Raw genomic sequence first — 19,259 nt, forward strand, 5'->3', positions numbered from 1 at the left:
ACCACCTTGCCCTGAGCTGTTGTGCTGTATCAACGTTCAGTTCTGCATATTGTCTTACAGAGCAAATAGGCCTGTCATTGACCAGGGGTGTCTCAATTTCTCCTCCACCCTTTACCTTGTACCTTGACCCTCATCTGGAGATCAGCACTGTGACTGTAAAGGCTTGACTTCCTCTCCCTTCCCGTTGGCTTCATTTTAGTGGGTGGCGCTGCAGAGCGCTGCAGGGGTAAAGGTAATGGGTGGAAGGTGTAGGCTGTCCTAGGAGCCGTGATCAGTGGGAGAATATGAGGAGCAGCCCTTCCCTGGTGTTGATGACAGTCTCTCTAATTGTCATTTCTCTCCATGCAACATTTTACCCATGCTTTATTCCAGATATTTGCAAAGAATTGTTCTGTACAATTCAATTGCCACTTTACTCTTTTGAAGTTGCTTTTATAAATCTTTATCCAGATATTTTTAAAAAGTAGTTGAGAAAGCAAAAAACCAAATGAATGCAAATCTGGTTTATGAACCTTTTCTCTATCCTCCAGTACCTGTCAGAAATCGGACTGCAGCGTAGAAATGCGTAACATGAATTGAAGAAGTTGGGCACTGAGAATACTGTACTCTGAAAAATACACTGGTTTCCAAATGCCTAGAAAGGGAGAAGTATCTAATTTAAACAAGCTTTACCCTGGGAAGGAGGGCAGAACTTCTACTTTGCTGGTAGTAAAAGAAGGCTTGCTTTCCTGATTACCCAGTAAGGCTAGGTTCATCTGATTGCTGCTCTCAAGGTGGCAAAGCCAGGCTTCTATTATTCAAAGTGTGTCAAGCATCTTCTCCAAATGAGAATATGAAATATATATAACACACAGTGTCAGTTAGATTAATACCTATAGATGTGCAGCTGACAGTTTTCCTTTTGCTTATGTGAAATAAGTCAGGTAAATTGGAGCACAGCCAAAGGAGCAGCTATTAGAGTTAAACAATTTAAATCTTGGAGTTTCTTGGGTTTGTCTTGGAGCAGCACTAAAGGCTTAAGAACAAGCATTTTTTTGTGAGATTCTCAGTACTGCCTTCTTCTCTGTGGGCATGTGGCACTGAAACATGGTTTTGAATGAGGAAATACTGGCCAGGGGTTTTGCTCAATTAAAAGAAAGTCTCTAGACAGTCCTTCTTCTTGAGCAGCCATCAGGCCCCTCTGGTTTAATGTCTGACTCGGAGGACTGGTATGCAAAATACCACTGAATGTTATTTATTCTACCTTGTCAGAGCTGGGGTCTTCAAGGAGCTGAGTCTCCAGTGATATGATCCAGGTGACACTGAACTCTGGCTCTAGTAAAAATGAAGACCTGTGTGGACAGGGAGAGGCAAGCTCTTTGCAGAGCTAGGCTGAGATGTGCTACTGGTCTGTGACTGGTGAGGAACCAGAGCGCTGTGGGGAGCCTCTGCAGTCATGGGGCTCCTCTCAGTCCTCTGAAGTTCTTGTCATTCTGTAGGGCAGTGCAGAGCCCACTAACTGCCTCCCGATCCTCCACACAGCCCTGGTGGATTAATAGCAGGTTTGAAGACAGTGGGCCAGATCGAAACCTGGGTAAAGATACTGAACCCAGTAGGTTCTCAGTGGGATAAATTTGGCAAGTTCTCCTTAAAATACAAAAAAAAAAGCTACAACTTATTATGTACGAATTAGTTACTACTTACCGATATAAGACCATTTCGACCCTGTGAAAAACAAAGGAAATATTACCATGAATATTTGAAATTGAGCTTACTCTGTGCACATTAAAGAAACAAATTGCAATTTAAACCCATCTACTGATTTTTGCAATACTTATCTGTCTTTCTAGTCCAGATGTTGAGCAGAAACATAAAAGTTTTCACAACTTATGAACCCTTCTAACCAAAATGCTGGCTATACTTATCCCTGTGATCCTGGCTGTAGGACTTGACACTTTCATGGTCACTTAAATTCCGGGGACAAATTTCTGTCTGTGAATTTTTTTGGAATAGCCACAAACATCAGTATGTAGGTATCCCTGATCTTCTCTGATTGGGAAAATAAGAAATACAAGCAGGGTGAGGTTGTCATCAACCCCCCATGCATAGTTGGGGAGTTTGAAACATGTCAGTGGAGTGCTAGCTGCTGCTCTGAGAAGCGATGGACAGTGTTTGCTGCACAGAGGCTCTGGGATTTGTTGTCTGAAACAGATAGGAAATGTCTGGACTTTGAAAAAAGGGAATGTGGTATGTGAACCCAAATAATTTATGAGAATCATGGGAGCTTGAGTGAGTGTTAAAATGATTAATGTATCCATTGATTGCCTAAGGAATTGGGACATTGCCTTTGCATGCTCTTAGAAATGTCTTGATTTATTTAAATATTCTTTTAAAATTTTTTGGGTCCTGGAAACCTACTTACAGTTGTTCAGCTTGCTGTGGAATTACAGATGCTTGTCCTGACTGGCATGAATGGATTTGGTCTTCAGGCTAATAAAAATCTTTACTTTCCCCAAGTTTAACTTTGTTTCCACCCAGGAAACGATCCTGAACTACGAGTCTGCAAACACCCTGTGTGCATGTGTGTGCGTGCAGGCGTGCAGGCGCTTGTGTATCCTCAGACGCACACGTATGTTCCGTACATGGTACTTGGCTACATTTCTTGTACTCTGAAATGTAGTCCCAAGCATGGCTCTTCACCAAAGAATGTAGTGTGAAATGTCTGGGGTGAATTTGTGGGGGTGTGCAAAGCAGCTGCACTTCGCTCTTTTGCATCGAGTGGGGCTGGGAGCATGAAGCTCCCTAGCTGCGGTTTGTCAGGACCAGAGAGCCTTGTTCTTTTTGAATTTTCAGAACAAGCTTTGTGTAATCATCCTGGCTGAAATCCCCGTGATGCTGTGTAGGAGAATTCATGCTCTGTCTGGGATTTCAACACGAGAAACCCCATTCTCCTTCACCCTTTCGTCTGCAAGGGACTATCTCTTACTGATGTCTTTGGGGGTGTTTGTGTCCTACAGTCAGCGCTTTCCATAGGCACAACTTTGATAAAGAGGGCAACCGACTGTCAGCAAGTTTTAGAAACCCCACATCCTCATCTGAGCAGGGTTTGAAAAAATGTTGGCTTAACTACACAGCTACTCTCCACTCATGCTCTTACTTCACACTGAAATGTGTATAAACTGTCAAAACTATCTTTTTTGATAATCCAGAACAACCTTAAAAAAGTAAATTTCAAAGATTTTCAGTATTTTGGGCTTTTATCCCAACTGGAACAAAAATAAATGAAAGCTTAAAGTCTTTTACTGAATGAAATCTTCCTCAGCCTGTGATGATCTGTAATTCGCTATCATGCCTTTACCAATGAGCACAACAGGAACAGCTGGTGTAGGCAGGGCTGAGGCACTCTTAGCACTGTTGTCATCTAACTCAGACCAGAAGAGGAACAGATAGCAGAATCTTCTTCGCTTTGTCTGTATGAACGTATCAGAGCTGCAAAAGTGATTTGCTACTATCCTAAGACTGTGGACAAGGTTGCTTTTACCCTTATTCTGCTTGGCAATGACATCAAGATGAGGCAGGTTGTCGCACAGTCTCCCTGGGTTGGAGAGGAGTCACTGGAGTGTCTGATTCATGTGTAGTAGAGGAAGTATCACAGCTCCCTACCTGGGAGGGCTCTGCTGCCTCCATTCATGCTGGGGTGAGTGCTGATGAGTAACACAGTTATGCTCCTGTACATGGAGGAGGAAATACCTACAGCCAACGTATTTGTGACTCTCTGATCTATATCTGGGGAATAATACCTTTCCAGTGACACTTTGGAGCTGGGAGAGTGGGAACACTTCCATTTGTAATAGCTTGTACCTTAGTTACTTCTCTGACTTGGGAAGATGTCAAAGACAGGCAGATGCTGTAGCTGTTACCGCTTCTTGGTACAGGGTGTCTAATTCTAAAACAGGAATTCTCCAGCTTTCCCTTCAGGATGTGTCATAAGACAGATCTTTCCTACACACACTTTCACTTCCAAACCTGCCTGTTGTCAGAGAGGTTATTCTGGGAATCACCGAGGTCTGGGAACCTCTGCCCCTCAGGTGGGAGATGCTGCTGGAGAATGCAGGCATTTCTCAGAGGAAATATTCCTGAAATAACAAGCTGGCCTAAAAAGTTTGAATTCCACCCCTTGTGTAGCTAGTGCTGAAAACCTGGTATAATGCTTGTCTTGGCAGGGCTCTTTATGAAGCTGACTGCTCTGGGTTACTTCTGAGCCTTCAGGATTTTCCTGCCATGAATATAGGTGCTGAGTAAGTCCTCTCTCACACAACCCTCCACTATGATTCTGCCTCACATCCTATAATCACACTAGATGGATTATAATCAGCTCAAATGGATGAAAACTGATTATAATCAGCTTGAATGGATGAACATTAACTCCTAAAAGGAGAATGAGGGCTGACCTCCTGAAACAGGTCCTGTTTAAATATAAAATGGTGAAGTCGAGTATATAAGAAATGTGGCACTTCACAGTGATTCTTTTCCTCAGTTTGAAGCTAAGCAGGGCAGAGGGAAAGGGGTGATGCTCCCGCTAGCTCTGAGAAGGGCCAATCTCTGCTTCACTCTACAAGAAACAAACATCACAAAGCACGGCATACTGAGCATGCAAGGAGTCTGTAACATGCACTAAATCGGAGGACAAATTTCTTTTTTTCTGTGTATATCAGAATACCTATCCTGAAAAACTGCAAAAGGATACTAACTCCAAACTGCTGCAAACTGCAATGACATACAGCTATGAGCATGCTATAGAAATAATAACAAAAAGTCTCCCCCAGTTTTCTGCTCACATTAGCTGCCCTAAGTTAGGAATGACAATAAAATAGAAAGCTGAAAGACTTTACCATTCAGCGGCGCTTGCACTGACAGTTGTATCTGTAGGAAGAAAGTAAGCACAGTAGCAACTATGACTGTATTGAAGCTCTTGGCTGACATCTCAAGGAAAGACTTATAATATCCTGGCAGTCCACAGGTTTCTCTGCACTCTGAAGAAACTCCCTTGTAGATATCTGGCAAAGAGCAGACACACACATACAGAGCTTCTGCTAATGAGTTATTGCCCTTCTCTCTCCTCGATTCTCTCCTTCTTTTTAGGGCTGCTTTTTATAAAGCTCCTCAGACTCAACCCAAAACAAATGATGTAATCAGACCTGCCTCTAGGTCAGAGCACCCTCAGAAAACTGATCCTCTCCTTGGTTTACCCCCATTCTGCTGAGCTCCTGACAGGGCAGACTCCAGCACTCGGGGAACTGAAATGTGGCACTTCAGAAATTCTTCAGCAGGGACACAAAGGCTTAAAAAATGTCCATGCTCTTCGGGGCCATGCCACAGAAGGGGTTTTCTAGCCTAGTTCAGAGCAGCTCCTTCAACTGCCACTGTTGGATCCGTGTGATTCAGCCTAGGAGACTAGTGTGAGGACTGGAGGGAGGGGGGGGGCCAAGGGAGGCTGTGTGGGGCACCACAGGCACTTCCCACAAAAAACCACCCAGCTGGTCAGCAAGGGATTTTTTTAATTTGAAAGCACCTGAAACAGAGTATATGAAGCAGGGAAGGCTGAAAAATCATGAAGAAATGGCCCCAGAGGCTAATGTTGTGAAAAGTATGTGTATGGAAAGGGGAAAAGAGGAAATGGAGAGGGGGAAGGGGTGCAGGTGATGCCCTGCTCTGTGAGTTATTGAGCAATAACCTCTTAAATCTGAAGGCACCATGGATAGCTGAAGAAGGGAGGGTGGGATTGGAGAGACTGGTAGTAGTTTTAGCTCAGTACATTACTGTTTATAAATGTGACTAACTACTTACTATATCTCAGTAACAGCTACGCAGCATATATTAGTTTTGGTCGAACTCTTCATTCTTTTTAGCATCACTATGTATCAAACACTATTTAATTGTTTAGTATGATTAGATTTATTTCTTTTTGCTTGCGACCATTCATGAGGCTGTTAAAGGGAAGGGGACTGCAGCTTGGCTCGCCTCTGGAGCCGCGGCAGGGACCTGCTGCGGAGCGCGGTGCTGGCCTGCTGCTGCTGGGCAGCGACAGCCCTCCTCCTCCTAGCCACGCAGTGGGCAGCCAGAGAGCAGCAGCCCCGAAGGTTTCGTAGCATTTTGGAAAGTAGCTGTCTCTGAGTACAGTTCCTCTCTCATACTTCTCCTCTGTATTTTGTAAACCTAGATTGTAACAGTTGATTCTGCTTGTTTTGGTTCAGCCAGATGTAATCAAGAGGGAGAGGGTGTGAGCTACTGCGCCAATGCCTTTAACATCTTTATTCTTCTGTCTGGCTGTTGGCTTTTTAAATGCCATTAACCAAAAGCGAGGGGCATTCAAGAGCATCTGTCTGTCTGCCCTGTTTGTACAGAGGGGAATGCTGAATGTGTTGAGACGTGTGGGCCGTCAGCACAGAATTGATCGCTGCTGCATGTAGGACCTCTCCTAACTTGCCAGAAGTTTGAACATACCATTTTGTAGGTTTCTGTAGAGGAAATGGTTTTCTCATCAGCCTTCACACAAGTGGCAACTTGTGTGACAAGCTGCTAAAGCTGGTGTCAACCTGTTTAAGGCAACTCATCATGCCAGCCAATAGATAGGACTTCTATGAATGGGGGGTTTGCCATATTAAAATATTTACTTAAACACAGTATACAACAGGAAGAGCTAAGAACAGGGAGGACAAAAGCTGGTATGGAGAAAGGAGAAACAAACAAAAGAAAACCATGGCCACCCAGCAGGACCGTGGGCCTCAGAGGAGACTCAGTATTGTCGTGAGATGCCCTGCTGAATGGAGCTGCAGAAGTGCAATTACACTATAAGATAATGATTCCATATCCAGTTTCTTACAAGTTGTGATTTCCCATTTTACAGCTGGGGCAAAGGAATGCAAGGGGTGAATGATAGTTGTCCAATGTCCCAATGTTGGAGAAAAGTAGATATTCAATGCTCTGCCCCAGCTAGTAGCCAACACACCCCTACCTGACTAAGAGTCATGAAACCTGCATGGTTTGAAGCAGGACACAAGAAGATCAAATGCAGAGTGCAGTTGGCCTGAATATGCATTTGCTTTTTCTATTCCTCAGTTTTTCTCTATTGCAGTGTTTTGCAAGACTTTTAGTTCTGCTCTTCTCAGCTGAGAAGGTGGTGGAGTTTGGCTGACTCAAGCTCCCAGAGTTCCCTGGAGCAATGGTAATAAAACATTGGCACCATCCAAATCTAATCTAGCTAACCAGGGCTGTGCAGGGCGGGCCAGATTTCTCCTAATTACACTGAAGCTTACGCTGCCGTGGCACTTCAACATGATGAACACAGTGGAGCATTAAATACTGTCACAGTGTATGAATGGAACTGCTTTAAAAATATATAATTCCCGCTATTAAGGTATACCTCAAAGGGCAAAAGATGCACTATCAGCATAGTTATTTTCAGCCTTATTCTTCTGTACCAGTTTGTCCTCGCAATCTCTGTGTGTAGAATTGGGAACAGAAAAAAAGCCAGGATATTGCTTCCCAGGACATTGTGCTGCAGGAGTGAGACAATGATAGGGGAAATGGCCTTTCGGCAGGGAAAATTAAAGAGGAACACGCTTGTCATGGTGGCATTTGTGATTAAACCTGGGCAGTGTAAGCCACAATCAAGGCAGTTCTCTATTACAAATATTTAAGAGCTTCATGATTCCTGTATGCCTCAGTGAAATATAGTATATGAAGTGATCTCACTGCAGTTCATCTTCCTAAGTAACTTAAATTAGCAAAATACTAATTTAGCAAGAAAATTTACTCTTTTTTGTTGTTTATTTTTCATGTTTATTTTACTTTTTATGTTGTTTATTATATTGTTGAAACAGTTGTTCGATCTGAACATGTGCTATCCTTCAGGTGATATACACATGGGCTCTGTCGAATGTAGCACACATTCCTGTGTGCAATCACTAACACATGTCTTAAACCACTGGCAAAGATTATTAGTGCTGCCTTTACAGTGCTCAGGCTTAAATGTGGAAAAAAAAAAAAAGAAGAAGAGCGTCTCCTTGCTCATGTTTGAGTTAGGGGATGGTGGCAGTTGCTGTGGGCACACAGGTTGAGTGTTACAAGTGGACAGACATCTTACAGGTAAATAAATAAACATGTTCGGGTATAAATATCCTTGTTTTGGAAATGGCTATCTACATTTAGGTGGCCAGTACGTGTTCTGCTGCTCATCAGCAAAGGAAATGCTGCTCCATCTCACTCACCCGTGAGTTCTGCTAATCTGGGGTACAAAAGCAAAGATCTCTGGCTTTCTGCTGCTTCTTTCCCCAGCATCAGTCCATACCCATTTATTTGTTTTGTCCATCTCATAACAAGGCATACAGAGAAAAAAACTGCAGATACAAACTAACAGGCACAGCAACGACACTTGGCTCCCAGACTGGGAAACTACTTCTTATTAGCTCATGTTTTCCAATATTTCCTTCATTTTCAGATTCATAAATGTTCTGTTTGTATTTGTCATTTCAGGAATTGCTTCATCACAGCAATGCCCTTTGCTGTGGGGAGTATGGTATTAGAAGGGGACACAGCAAAAAGAAAAGAAAAATATAGATAACAGTCATGCTCTTGTCTTTTTCTGACACGTGAGTTACCAGATTCATTTATCAAACCAAACTCTGCCATCGCCAAGCAGACACATTTCATGATGGCGGACTCAAGAATTTTGGAAACAGAACTGAAGCACTTCCAGTAGTTCCAGATTGTAAGAAATGAGCGATATTCTGTATCTTTACAATTGCTTGGCCCTGTCGGCACATATTTTACAGCATCATCCAACACATACTCAGACAAAGTTTCCGCTGATTTTTCCTGTACTCCCTTTGGTTTGTCATATCGTGGTTTTCCGATTGTAAAGCCGTTACTGTGAATAACTTGTTATATCTTGTGGGTTTATTGCAAATTAATTCCTTAAGTGCTTTCTAGCATGGAAAAGGGTTGTATCATTCCTGTTATGTAAGAATCAAATGAAGAATCACCTATTCTAGCAGGAAATCGAATTGGGAATATGGGCTTTCACATATTCCTCAAGAACTACCAACACATACACTGATGAGTAGATACGTGTCAACCTTCAATGCCTATTAGAGCTCTCTGAAAACTAAGTGGGAATGTTTTTTATTTGTCTTTTTACAAGCTGGTTAGCCTGGAGGCTGCTCAGTCAGTATGCACAAGTGACACTTAAATATTTGATACTCCTTGCCCATTAGATGGACAAGATGAGGCCTTTTCATGATGCTCCGTGAGGTGTCATTTCCATTTTAAAGTCTGGTGCTGGCAAAAATCGGAGTGACTATCCAACACACTTGGAGTTTTCACTTGCAAAGTTTGCCGTGATTTGACTGACCACTGCCCCTTGGCGGTCCCTCCTCTTGGCATTTTTAGTTTCAAATATGAAGTTGAAGTGAAATGGGAAGAGAAAGCTTTGATGTGAGCAGTGTCAAAGTTAAGGGGAGGTGCTGGTACTGCATGGGTACTTACCTGTGAAAGAAATGTAGCAAACATAGGGGTAAACGGTGATAACAAACAGAGGCTTTATGAAGTACTGTGCATACTGTAAACAGAAAGCAAACAGAACGGGCAGCTGGAGACAAAACAAGGAATTCATCTGAGGTCTGCAATAGCTCAGATCAGTCTGGCTTGCAGTGCCGCGCGGCGGGGTCTCCCCCTCGGCGAGGCTGGGGTGGGCCGGGGCGACGGCTGGCGACGGGGCCCCGTGAGGGCGGTGGGCACGAGACGCCGCTGCAGCCCGCTGCGGCTCCGATGAGGCCGGCCTGTGCTGATCGGCTGGTAAGTGACTGTGTGTCAGCGAAAGGCCTGACCTCAGGACTGCCTGAGGATTTTTGGAGGCCAAAGGCACAGCATCGGCAGGGAGACCCAGGGTGTAGTTGCCTCAGGAGCCCTAAGAGGGCTTGAACGGCTGTCAGGCAATTTGCAGCCATGACCCAAGGCAGCAGCCTTTAAACTGAGTCCTGTTTTCATGCTTGAGCTCTGCTGGAATATAAACCTTGATGTCCGTGTTTGAAATGCGTGTGCACACTGCCATTAACCCCATCCTCTCAGAGTGTTTAGCTGTACAGATAAAATAGGTTGTTCAGAGCTTCAGTGTTGCCTTCTTCTTGACACTGGCTCTCCTAGAAAGGTCAGTCCGCTGCTGAACTGGCTGCTTCCAGACTGGGATTTTATGGGCAATTTTTTGTCTCAAGGAAGTTCCTTGTTTTCTTGACATGATCTTCCATTAGGCCTTTCAGTCTTTCATCAACTTGAAAACTACATTTCTGAACTATTATGCAATGCAAGAAATTGTTTAATATCTTATTTCATATGATATCTACCCTACCAGAAGATCACATGCTTTCAGGTAGTTGCTTGACAAGCAGATAAAGCTGGCAGTAGTTAATCCTAGTAGCTGCAGCTTGCACAGTATTGCCTCTCTGCCCTTGGCAGCCGAACCCTCGTCCTAGGAACGCCCTCCTGCAGCATTGCACGCCGGCAAGGTGAAAACCGTGTGCTTGTCCGTAGGACTGTCTTGTACCAGTTGGCTCCAGTCACAGGGCTGGTTACAAGAATGTGCTACAGGTGATCGAAGACTGGCAGAAACAAGTTCTGATAGTATCTTCTTCATGAAAACACCAGCAACTGCTGAACCACTTGCTAGTTTTTAAAGTACAGTTTAGATGCATGAAATAATATCTGAGGATTAATGAGTGAGCGAGTTAGGGAGAGAAGTGGAATTCATAGGTGCAATAATAGAAGTGCTGGACTGCGTATCATAAATCGGCAGGTTTGGAAGTCCCAGGTCCACCCTCCCTTCCCGGTGTGAAGGCCAGAATGTCACTTATGCCTGGCCATATTCTGACTAGAAGAGGAGCTTATCTGAGACAGCCGGAGGGGCTTATGGTCCATTAAATTCAGGAGAGACTAACCGAAAGCCCTGGATCCAGGTGTCTCTACACTTCAGGAGCTGAATCCTGGTCGGGGTTGGGGGTGGACAGCCAGCCAAGAATGAAAGAGTTGGGGGCACAGGAGCAACTATGGGGTAGCTGTGTTGGAAATCCACGGCTTACTCTCGTTAGATCATTGCTCCTGTTTCCAGGGCTGTCATGCCGACATCTTTCCTGGGCATTAACCACTCCCTTAATTCTCATGTTAGCTGAACATAATGGTGAATTTGATGTGACATGCAAACATCAACAGCTTCAGTTTGTGTAGGAATAAAGATAAGTTATTGACACTCTCACAATAGGAATTAATGGCTTAGGATTTCAAAGGACAGAGCCTGGTGACTGCTGAAAGGTATTAAATTTTAGCTTCATTTACTCCTTGGATTCACTGCACAATAAAAAACAAGTTGTTAAAAATGTATGTAACCATATGCAATGGTAAAAAGCATTGCATGCATCAGTGCATTTTACAAACAGTGAGATTGTTTGTACTGTCAGTTATTTTTCTGTTTTTATTTCTGTCTTACAATGTATAAGTGATGACTGTATTGCTGATCAGCTGTGGGATTAGAAGGTTCCCTTTTCCATCCCTCTGCTCAGCGCCCAGATGGACTAGATGCACGGCTGCTTTAGGGCCTGAAGTGGGGAGCTAGGATGACTTTCTGGGCTGTAACATGTCGTAGGGTAATACTAAGCTGGTGAAACTGGACAAAGGAGGATCATTCCAGTGCATGAAAAGCTGCAGACGAAGCTGACAGGCTGAGAGGAGGATGTTAGATCATGTCTTTAGGTGTAAATATATAAAAAGGTAGGATAGTGACTTCTTCAGTTTATGGCCTGGGGTAGCAGCTACCGATGGGCTGTAAGATGCTGTACTTCTCCCTTACTGCTTATGGTGATGTCCATTCTCATAAGCTATTCTCAGCCCTCAGAGCAAGACCATTACTATTGCCTTGCACTGTAATGAAAGCTGGATAACAGAGAACAACTTTTAAGATAATTTTTTTAATCAGGCTGTTTATTGCACATACAAGGGCATACTGATGTTTGTGCAATTAACAGAAGTAAGCTCCAGGTTTAATTTGTGGCCACTGTCTATTGCTCTGTGTGTGATTCTTGGCCTTCTGTTAAAACTATTTCTCCTCAGCTGCATTATGCACCATTAACTACTTGTCTGCACTTTTCTTCCAGTCAGGCTTCCCATATAAGCTATCTAAAGTCATGGGAATATAGTTCTGTGGTTCGTTTTGATTTCTAGACAGTATGAAACTGCTCTGTTTGCATGGCAATCTGTTTGGGTTAACTGACTAGAAAGAGGCCAAAGCAGAGAGTCACAGCTGTCGAGGGAGCAATCCGCCGCTTGTCACAGCTTCCTATTTTCCAGTCTCCTCCATGTCAGTGGTCTTTGCTTTCAGCACTCCTATGCTGTGCACGCTCCTCGTGGCACCCACTGTGGTAACATGCTCTGTGATATACAGCAGTTAGCTGAACAGGATCTAAACTTCCTAGCAAGACAGATTAGGGCTCTCGTGCTGGTAACAGTTTGAGGTTCAAAGAGGAGACCAGTCCAAAAGCTCCTAGCGGGCACGAAAGGGCAGCCTAGCACACAGGAGCAGGCCCTGGGAACGTACCCTCCCGGTGAGCCACAGCAGAGTCCTCCACTGCCCATCTTCGGGTCTCAGCTTTAGCAAACTGCCCTGTCCCGGGGCAGGTTTCACTGTGTGCTGGTTTTTATTGCCTTTTGCCAGCTGGCTACATTTTTACTGATAAAGCAGCTTGCTTGTAAGTTGGGGTCTTCACCCACGTACCAAGACTTGCCGTTCCTCCCCTGAGAAGACACTGGATGGAGATGGAGTGCAGGCTGTGTCTTGAGGAAAAATGGCACTTCCAAGCTTGCTGATTCCCTGGTATTTCACCACAGAACAGGACAACTGACTGGAATACCCTAATTCATGAATACACTTTTAGGGGTTCAGACTGGGAGCCCCTCTTCCCTGAGTCAGCTCTCAGGCAGATTTACAAGAGCATGCAACGGGGATCACGTCAGGCACAGAGTAAAACTCCCTCCAAGTACATCTATTGGCTTGCTTAGAGTATGTTTTCAGAAGGCTTCAGTTCTCTTGAATTGCTGGGTCGATTACAAACTGTTACAGTACAGTGTTTAAACAGTAGACTAAACTGTTGCTTAGAATAGGTTAAGCAGCACCCATAAAAGAAGCAGACTGAATGCCATATTTACAGTGCTTGTAACTACAACTAGTTAGAAATAGTTCTGATTTTGGCATACATGTGAGTGAGAAGTCCAAATATACTTCCAGTTAATTCCAAGCCGTTACATTCTGTTTCTGTGAAAATGACCTGGTCGGGTATCTAGATAGAGACAGCTTGCATGTGGGGGGGGTATATGCAATGAATAAGAAACTGAGTATATGCCAAACTGAACACTAACCTTTTTGGTGCTAATAGATCACATGAATTAATAGAGGTCATCAATCACCTGTGTTTATGTAAATTTAAGAGGATAATGATGAGGTAAACATGCTGCTTTATAATGAACTGTAGGCGTGAAGATTGGCCTTGGTCCCTGCGTTCTGTGCAAAGGCATGGCTTTTTCTGTATAATTTTTAGGACATGAGAATCACCTCCTTGTGAGCAGGCTCCAAGAGTCCACTCGGAGCGCGACTAACACTAATCATAGGTGCTGCATTCGCCAGAACAGTAGAATTGTGCAATAGAGCTGTGGGAAGTTTCCCTAAATTTGTGAAAAATTGCTGGCTGTCTTATCTTCAGTAGACAATATTTGGGATTACTTTTTGCTAAATCAAGTAGATGGAGAAAGGTGGGGACAGAAGTAGGTTGCTTATTTCAGTCATCTTAAATTTACCACAGTCCATTCCTAACAAGACAGTGACCTGGTGAGGACTTTGGGTTTTGAAGACATGGCCCGGGAACCAGCACACTGCACAGAGTCTTTCCCTCCTTCTCCACAAGCCATTCAGTGAGTAGCTCCTTCAGTGAGCTTCAGCTAGTCATTATAATGCCAACTATCAACTCACCCTCACTCAAAGACTGCGGCACCAAATGCCCGGCTACCTGCTTCCCGCTTCCCAGGCCAATGGCTTCATCAGCGTGTCCGTTCCCCCTCCCCAGCACCCCTCACTCGGATGCTGTGTTCGTTGCAGAATTGCCAGAAAATAATATGAAAAAGCTGGGGGGGATGAAAGGATGGGCTGGACACAGCCGTTTGGTCTCCCATTTAGAAAAGAAGGGGAGGTGTTCTTTTGACATTATACAACTTGTCTTTCTCTCATGGCTGGGGGCAGATGGGAGGGGAGCCCACCCCACTGTACCTTTCCTTTGCTTTTGCAGCCTAATGTGCGAGGATCCAGGAATTTGTGGAGCCCTCTGTAAAGCAGAGGCCTCTTGTTTTGTTCTTGGGCTCAGAGCCGTATCTCCTCTGAGATACTCTATGACGGGATTGACTGAGCAATAATGATGTAGCATAAAATGGCATTCCACTGTGATTTTATTCAGAAGCATATAGAAATTGAGTTTCTAAGGCAGACAGAGAAGAAGCATTAGTGTTAGGTCTCTTCATCTGTTGTGTTTATCCAAATATTGGCAGTACCCCTGTAGCAAAAGATCTCTCACCTTTTTCATGACAATCTTTGATTTATCAGCCTGTCCTAGATTACACTTTGTCAGGGACTCAAACCTTTCCCCACCATTAGAGTGGAGCTGAGGATCTAAGTCTTCACTGAATGGGGGAATGGAGGAGAAGAAGTGGTGACTAGATGAATGATGTGCAACAAGAATTGGTATCAAAAATAGGCTCTGACAAATTTCCTTGCCGCCTGCCAGGATGGTGGCCTCTGCCACCACATGAAAAGTACAAATGCTACCCTACTTTATGAAAGGTTACCTAGTAAAGTGGTGTGAAATAATAAAAGAATCTCAAAGGCAAAACCTTTTCTGTGGTCACTGCTGTGACTAACAGGGTTTCTCTGTACCCATTTAGAAGGGTGTTGAGGATATATTTGTGTGGGGGATGAGAAATGATCCCTGCAAGGTGGCAACAGCCCAGAGCAAATTTCCAAAGAAAGCTTCCAGCAAATCTGAAACGTGAATTCATGGCACTCTCAGGTGGGCTTTATATAACAACTAAATAATAGGTATACACTGGTGAGTCACTATATTTGTCCTGTCTGCACACACTGGAAAGCCCAAAAGTCTGGTTAAAAAAAGGGTCAAGCAAACAAGTTGGGAAGCAGAGCTAAGGAGGCATTCTGCTAAAGAGGGAACACGGCATTCGCCTCAGTGCTTCGCACTGCTGCTGGGTCCTGCCATAAATAAGCCTCAGAATAACGGGACCATTTTTGCGGCTGGCACCACCATCAGTGTCTCTGCTCCGTCTGCTCCATTCACCACACCTGGTCGTGGTGTTGGCTCAAGAGCTGATCCCGTGTTACATGTGAGACACTGAAGGAGTAGCCAGAAAAAGGTCTTGCTGTAGGGAAGACAGAGGCCTTCAGATACTTATATTGATTTCAAACTTAGGACTTTCCAGAGTCAGGGTGCTGAGTGGCATGCAGAGATAAGGGGCACAAAAACTCCACCAAGTGAGGAGGCCTCTGTGCCGAGGTAGAGGGGACGTACTAAAGGTGCAGACAAGGAAGCAGGGCTGCGGGCAGTGGTCCTAGAAATGGCTGCTAAACATGCAGATTGCAATAACTTTGTCTCTGCAGCTTTTAACAATACCTGGGAGATAAAAGCGAAAGTATATGAAACAGGTACAGTTTGGGTGGTGGAGGCCAGACTTCACCTTACTACTTAGTAAGCACAGAATCTGCAGAGGTTTGGGCCAGTGAGGTTATTATTAGGGTTCTTGCTCTTTGGCATTGAATATCTTCTGTGCCACCTACAACACTTACAGACAGATATATTCATGGAAATGCCTCTAGAGAGCCCTGTAGTTCCTCAGTTCTGGCCTTGCCTAATTACTAAGCTAGCAGGGTAGGAGAAGGGAATGCGCTGGGCAGGTCACCAGGAGTCTGCGTGCTGGATTTCCCTTTCTGCTCTGACTCCTCTCTGCTTAATTTCTGTCCCTGCACATTTGTAAACACCCATAGGTGCTGCGTACTTCCCACATTGCAGCCAGCCAGACCCATAAAGCAGTATGAATTGGGGAAGTTTGGGGAAATGGCCTCACTGCTGTGTTTCCTCCTTCCATCTTTGTTGTGAGCATAGAGGCTCGCTGCAGTGGATGCTGCTGTGCAGACAATAAATGCAAAGGCCCCTTGTCACCTCTCCTCTAGCTTCATCAACACAGCTGGCTAGAATCACACCACAAGTCCTTGAATTTCTCTCGGAGTGCCTGCATGGCCCAGGGAAGTTATGTGTTCGTTAACTTCTATGCAACTCTCTAGTTCTCCTATTACAAAACAAAAACAAATAACTAAGCCAGGTCTGCACGTGATGGAAAAAAAAAAAAGGAAAAAAGCAACAAACAAACAAACCTAAAAACTCACTTTACAACTTTTTCCAAAATATCTTTGAGCTGTCTGGTGTGACTCAGTGATGTCTGCTACACATCAGGACACCTAAAAGTGTATTTTAACATAAAACCAGAGAGACGAATATTAACTCTTCTTCAACCTCAACTCCAAATGTATTTATGGCTTAGTGTTCTGGGGTGGGGCTGTTCTAAATCGACAGGAGAACGTATGCTTAAGCAACTTCAGGATGATTAAAATAGCCGTCCCCACATGTTGGGCTTGCAGAGTGATCTCTGCTGGTACAGAAACTCAAAGCAAGCTGCGCTCCAAGCAGTATTTTAGTAGCTTGGGGGACATTAAAAAGCTTGCTTGGTTTGTCTTGCTGGTAAACATTTTGCCAATCATATGTTGGCTCTAAAAGCCAACATGAAAGACGTTAGTGTTGTAGTTTTCCAGAAATGTAAATCTCTTAATAATAGCAGCAAAGGCCAAGGAGCTGGGGGTGGGGGAAAAGGGAGAATGAAATGGGGGCCAGTTCTTTGCATGAAGGCATGAAAAATAGGTGTCTTTTGAATGAAGTTTACTCTGTTTATATTTTAATAATATGTTCCAAAATCTTAAAAAATGTTAAGTGTCCTCCAGCAATGTAGGGAGTCCTCATCTTCTGGCCCTTGCTCCCAGGGGAAGGCAATGCAGTGGTGGTGCAGCTGCTGGTGTGAAGCTCTCCACAAAGGGATCTTTGAGGCAGCCCTGGCACCTGGGGCTGCTGGAGTCCTTCCACCAGCTTATTTACTCCAGGAGTCTTGTGTCTAGAGCGGCAATGTGACATTTCATACATAGCCATAAACACATTATCCTAGCAAATAGGGTAAAAGGGAACCAGCATAAACTAGCACTGTAGATTGTAAATATTCCTGAATATCTTCTATGATTACAGAACCATGGACTGCTGCAAACTGTTTGCCTACAGAGGTGCTGCTGGGAGAGGTAATAACTGCTTCCCTGACAGGCCATGAACAACGAGTTTTTCCACATTAGCTGAACAAATCTATCCAGATGATGGTGAGTCCGATATTGGTTTTTAATTTCACTGCTCGGCCCTTAGTGAAGCGTCTTCACAATTCCAGATGACTTGTAGCTAGCTAAATAATTATAAATGTGAATCCTTAAAACTCTGAAATGTAGGCCCCTCTGAAAAAAGACCAACTTGCATCGAATACAAGCAGCATATGCCAGCAACACATCCTAAAAGTACACAATGCATGTACTTGCAGGAAAATGTAAAGTCTGCAGATAGTCCTGAGTCCTACCCCCATTGTACATAGATAAGTTGTGGTTTCACACTGCTAATGGTTTTACAGCACTGTCAACAATATCTACTCATTTTCCCACATTTCAAGGTGGAGTACCAGTTCTCTTTCTCTATTTAACATCCAGAGCTGACTTTAGACAGTAGCGAAATAGCTGCTTGGGACAGCAGGCTGCCAGCAGCAGCTATGCGTGTGCCACAGCCCTAGGCAACCAGTCGGCTTGTAGCTGTGACTGCAGCTCTGGGAGAAGGGGACACGATGGATATGGCAAAGTTCGGAATCTGGTGGACCAGCAGCCCAGCAACCGTAGTTGCTGTCCCCCTTTCTTTCTTCCCTTCCTCTCCTCATGGCAGGAGTGGCCCTGTCCCAGCCTTTTACCATAGGAATGGCAAATGCGGTGTTGCTTATGCTGCTGAGAAGCCTTAGTGAGAAGTCAGGCTTGTCAACCTCTGTTTCCTTAGGGAAAGACAGTAATATAAAGCTTTACCTTCTTGCAGAAATAGAGAGCAATGTTGTAAAACTTAAGCCCAGAATTTGGGAGCAAGATTGATGATTACACAGCATGCCTATGAGCACCTAAATACTATGGCTATTAAATCAGCCTTTTGATCTACTGCTGCTGCTGCATTTACCCATGAAAAGAAAAATACCTTACATACAGCAAGCATATCCTGATTATTCTATACTTCAAGGTTCTGGCCCTTATGTACTTTGTAAACTTGTAGGTGAAAGATGTTGAACGGGACGTGCTGCTTAACTATCTTTATGTGGCCAGTGATGGGGCAGTGAGGGACCACAAAATGTGGCAGGTCTTACCAAGGTTATTCATTTACTGGCTGGAACATCTATTCTGGTCACTGTTACTAAAGCACACTTTTAACAAAAGGGAATCATCGTAATGACAGGTTTTGCTTCAGTTATGTGTCACCGTGGATTCTTTTAGGCATACAGATCTCAGAACATACAGAAATGCACGTTAACATGGTACAGTGTCACTGGGAATTGGAGATGTTTGCATTATGTGAGCATGGATGAGTTACTAGGTACTTCCTGAGGGAGTGCCAATAAATCTCTTTTCAAGGTGCATTGTAAATTCCTAGCTATACAGGCATTACAGAAGTCAACCTGGTTAATTATAGAGTCTAGCAGGTAGAGAAATAGTAATGTTGTCCTGTAGATATTTTTAAGTGGGTGCTTAGCTATATTGAGTCTAATTGTACAGTACTCTGAGTGAAAGAAGTAATAGTCATTGCAGATTTAAAATTCCATAAAATTACTTCAGATAATTTTCTTGAATGTGATGTGTATCATACTACACACTGATTTCCTGATCCTTCCTGCTCCCCCTCCCCCAGCAAAATTCCATGCATTTAAATGACTAAAAATATATTTGGGTGCTGACCTTGTTTAGTGTGAAGCAAGTCAAAATCCCAGAAAAGGAAGACTGCCTAATATGGTAAAAAATA

The 19,259-nt window shown here is 44.0% G+C and overlaps 1 protein-coding gene and 1 long non-coding RNA gene across 2 annotated transcripts in view; one reads left to right on the forward strand and one right to left on the reverse strand.

Moving 5' to 3' along the window:
• CA12 (carbonic anhydrase 12) overlaps positions 1-5,094 on the reverse strand; it is a 31,210-nt gene extending 26,116 nt beyond the window's left edge. The window contains exons 1-2 of the mRNA XM_026113441.2: positions 4,872-5,094; positions 1,684-1,704 (exon numbers count right to left, since the gene is read on the reverse strand). Of these exons, the coding sequence (XP_025969226.1) occupies positions 1,684-1,704; positions 4,872-4,962 (112 nt within the window). The 5' untranslated portion in view covers positions 4,963-5,094. The remainder of the gene's footprint in view (positions 1-1,683; positions 1,705-4,871) is intronic.
• Positions 1-17,781, forward strand: part of LOC112991155 (uncharacterized) — a 47,155-nt gene extending 29,374 nt beyond the window's left edge. Inside the window, exon 4 of the long non-coding RNA XR_010390807.1 lies at positions 17,421-17,781. This is a non-coding gene — a long non-coding RNA (uncharacterized LOC112991155). The remainder of the gene's footprint in view (positions 1-17,420) is intronic.
• The last annotated feature ends 1,478 nt before the right edge of the window (positions 17,782-19,259 follow it).

This window comes from Dromaius novaehollandiae, chromosome 10, assembly GCF_036370855.1.
Source record: "Dromaius novaehollandiae isolate bDroNov1 chromosome 10, bDroNov1.hap1, whole genome shotgun sequence".
Taxonomy (NCBI): domain Eukaryota; kingdom Metazoa; phylum Chordata; class Aves; order Casuariiformes; family Dromaiidae; genus Dromaius; species Dromaius novaehollandiae.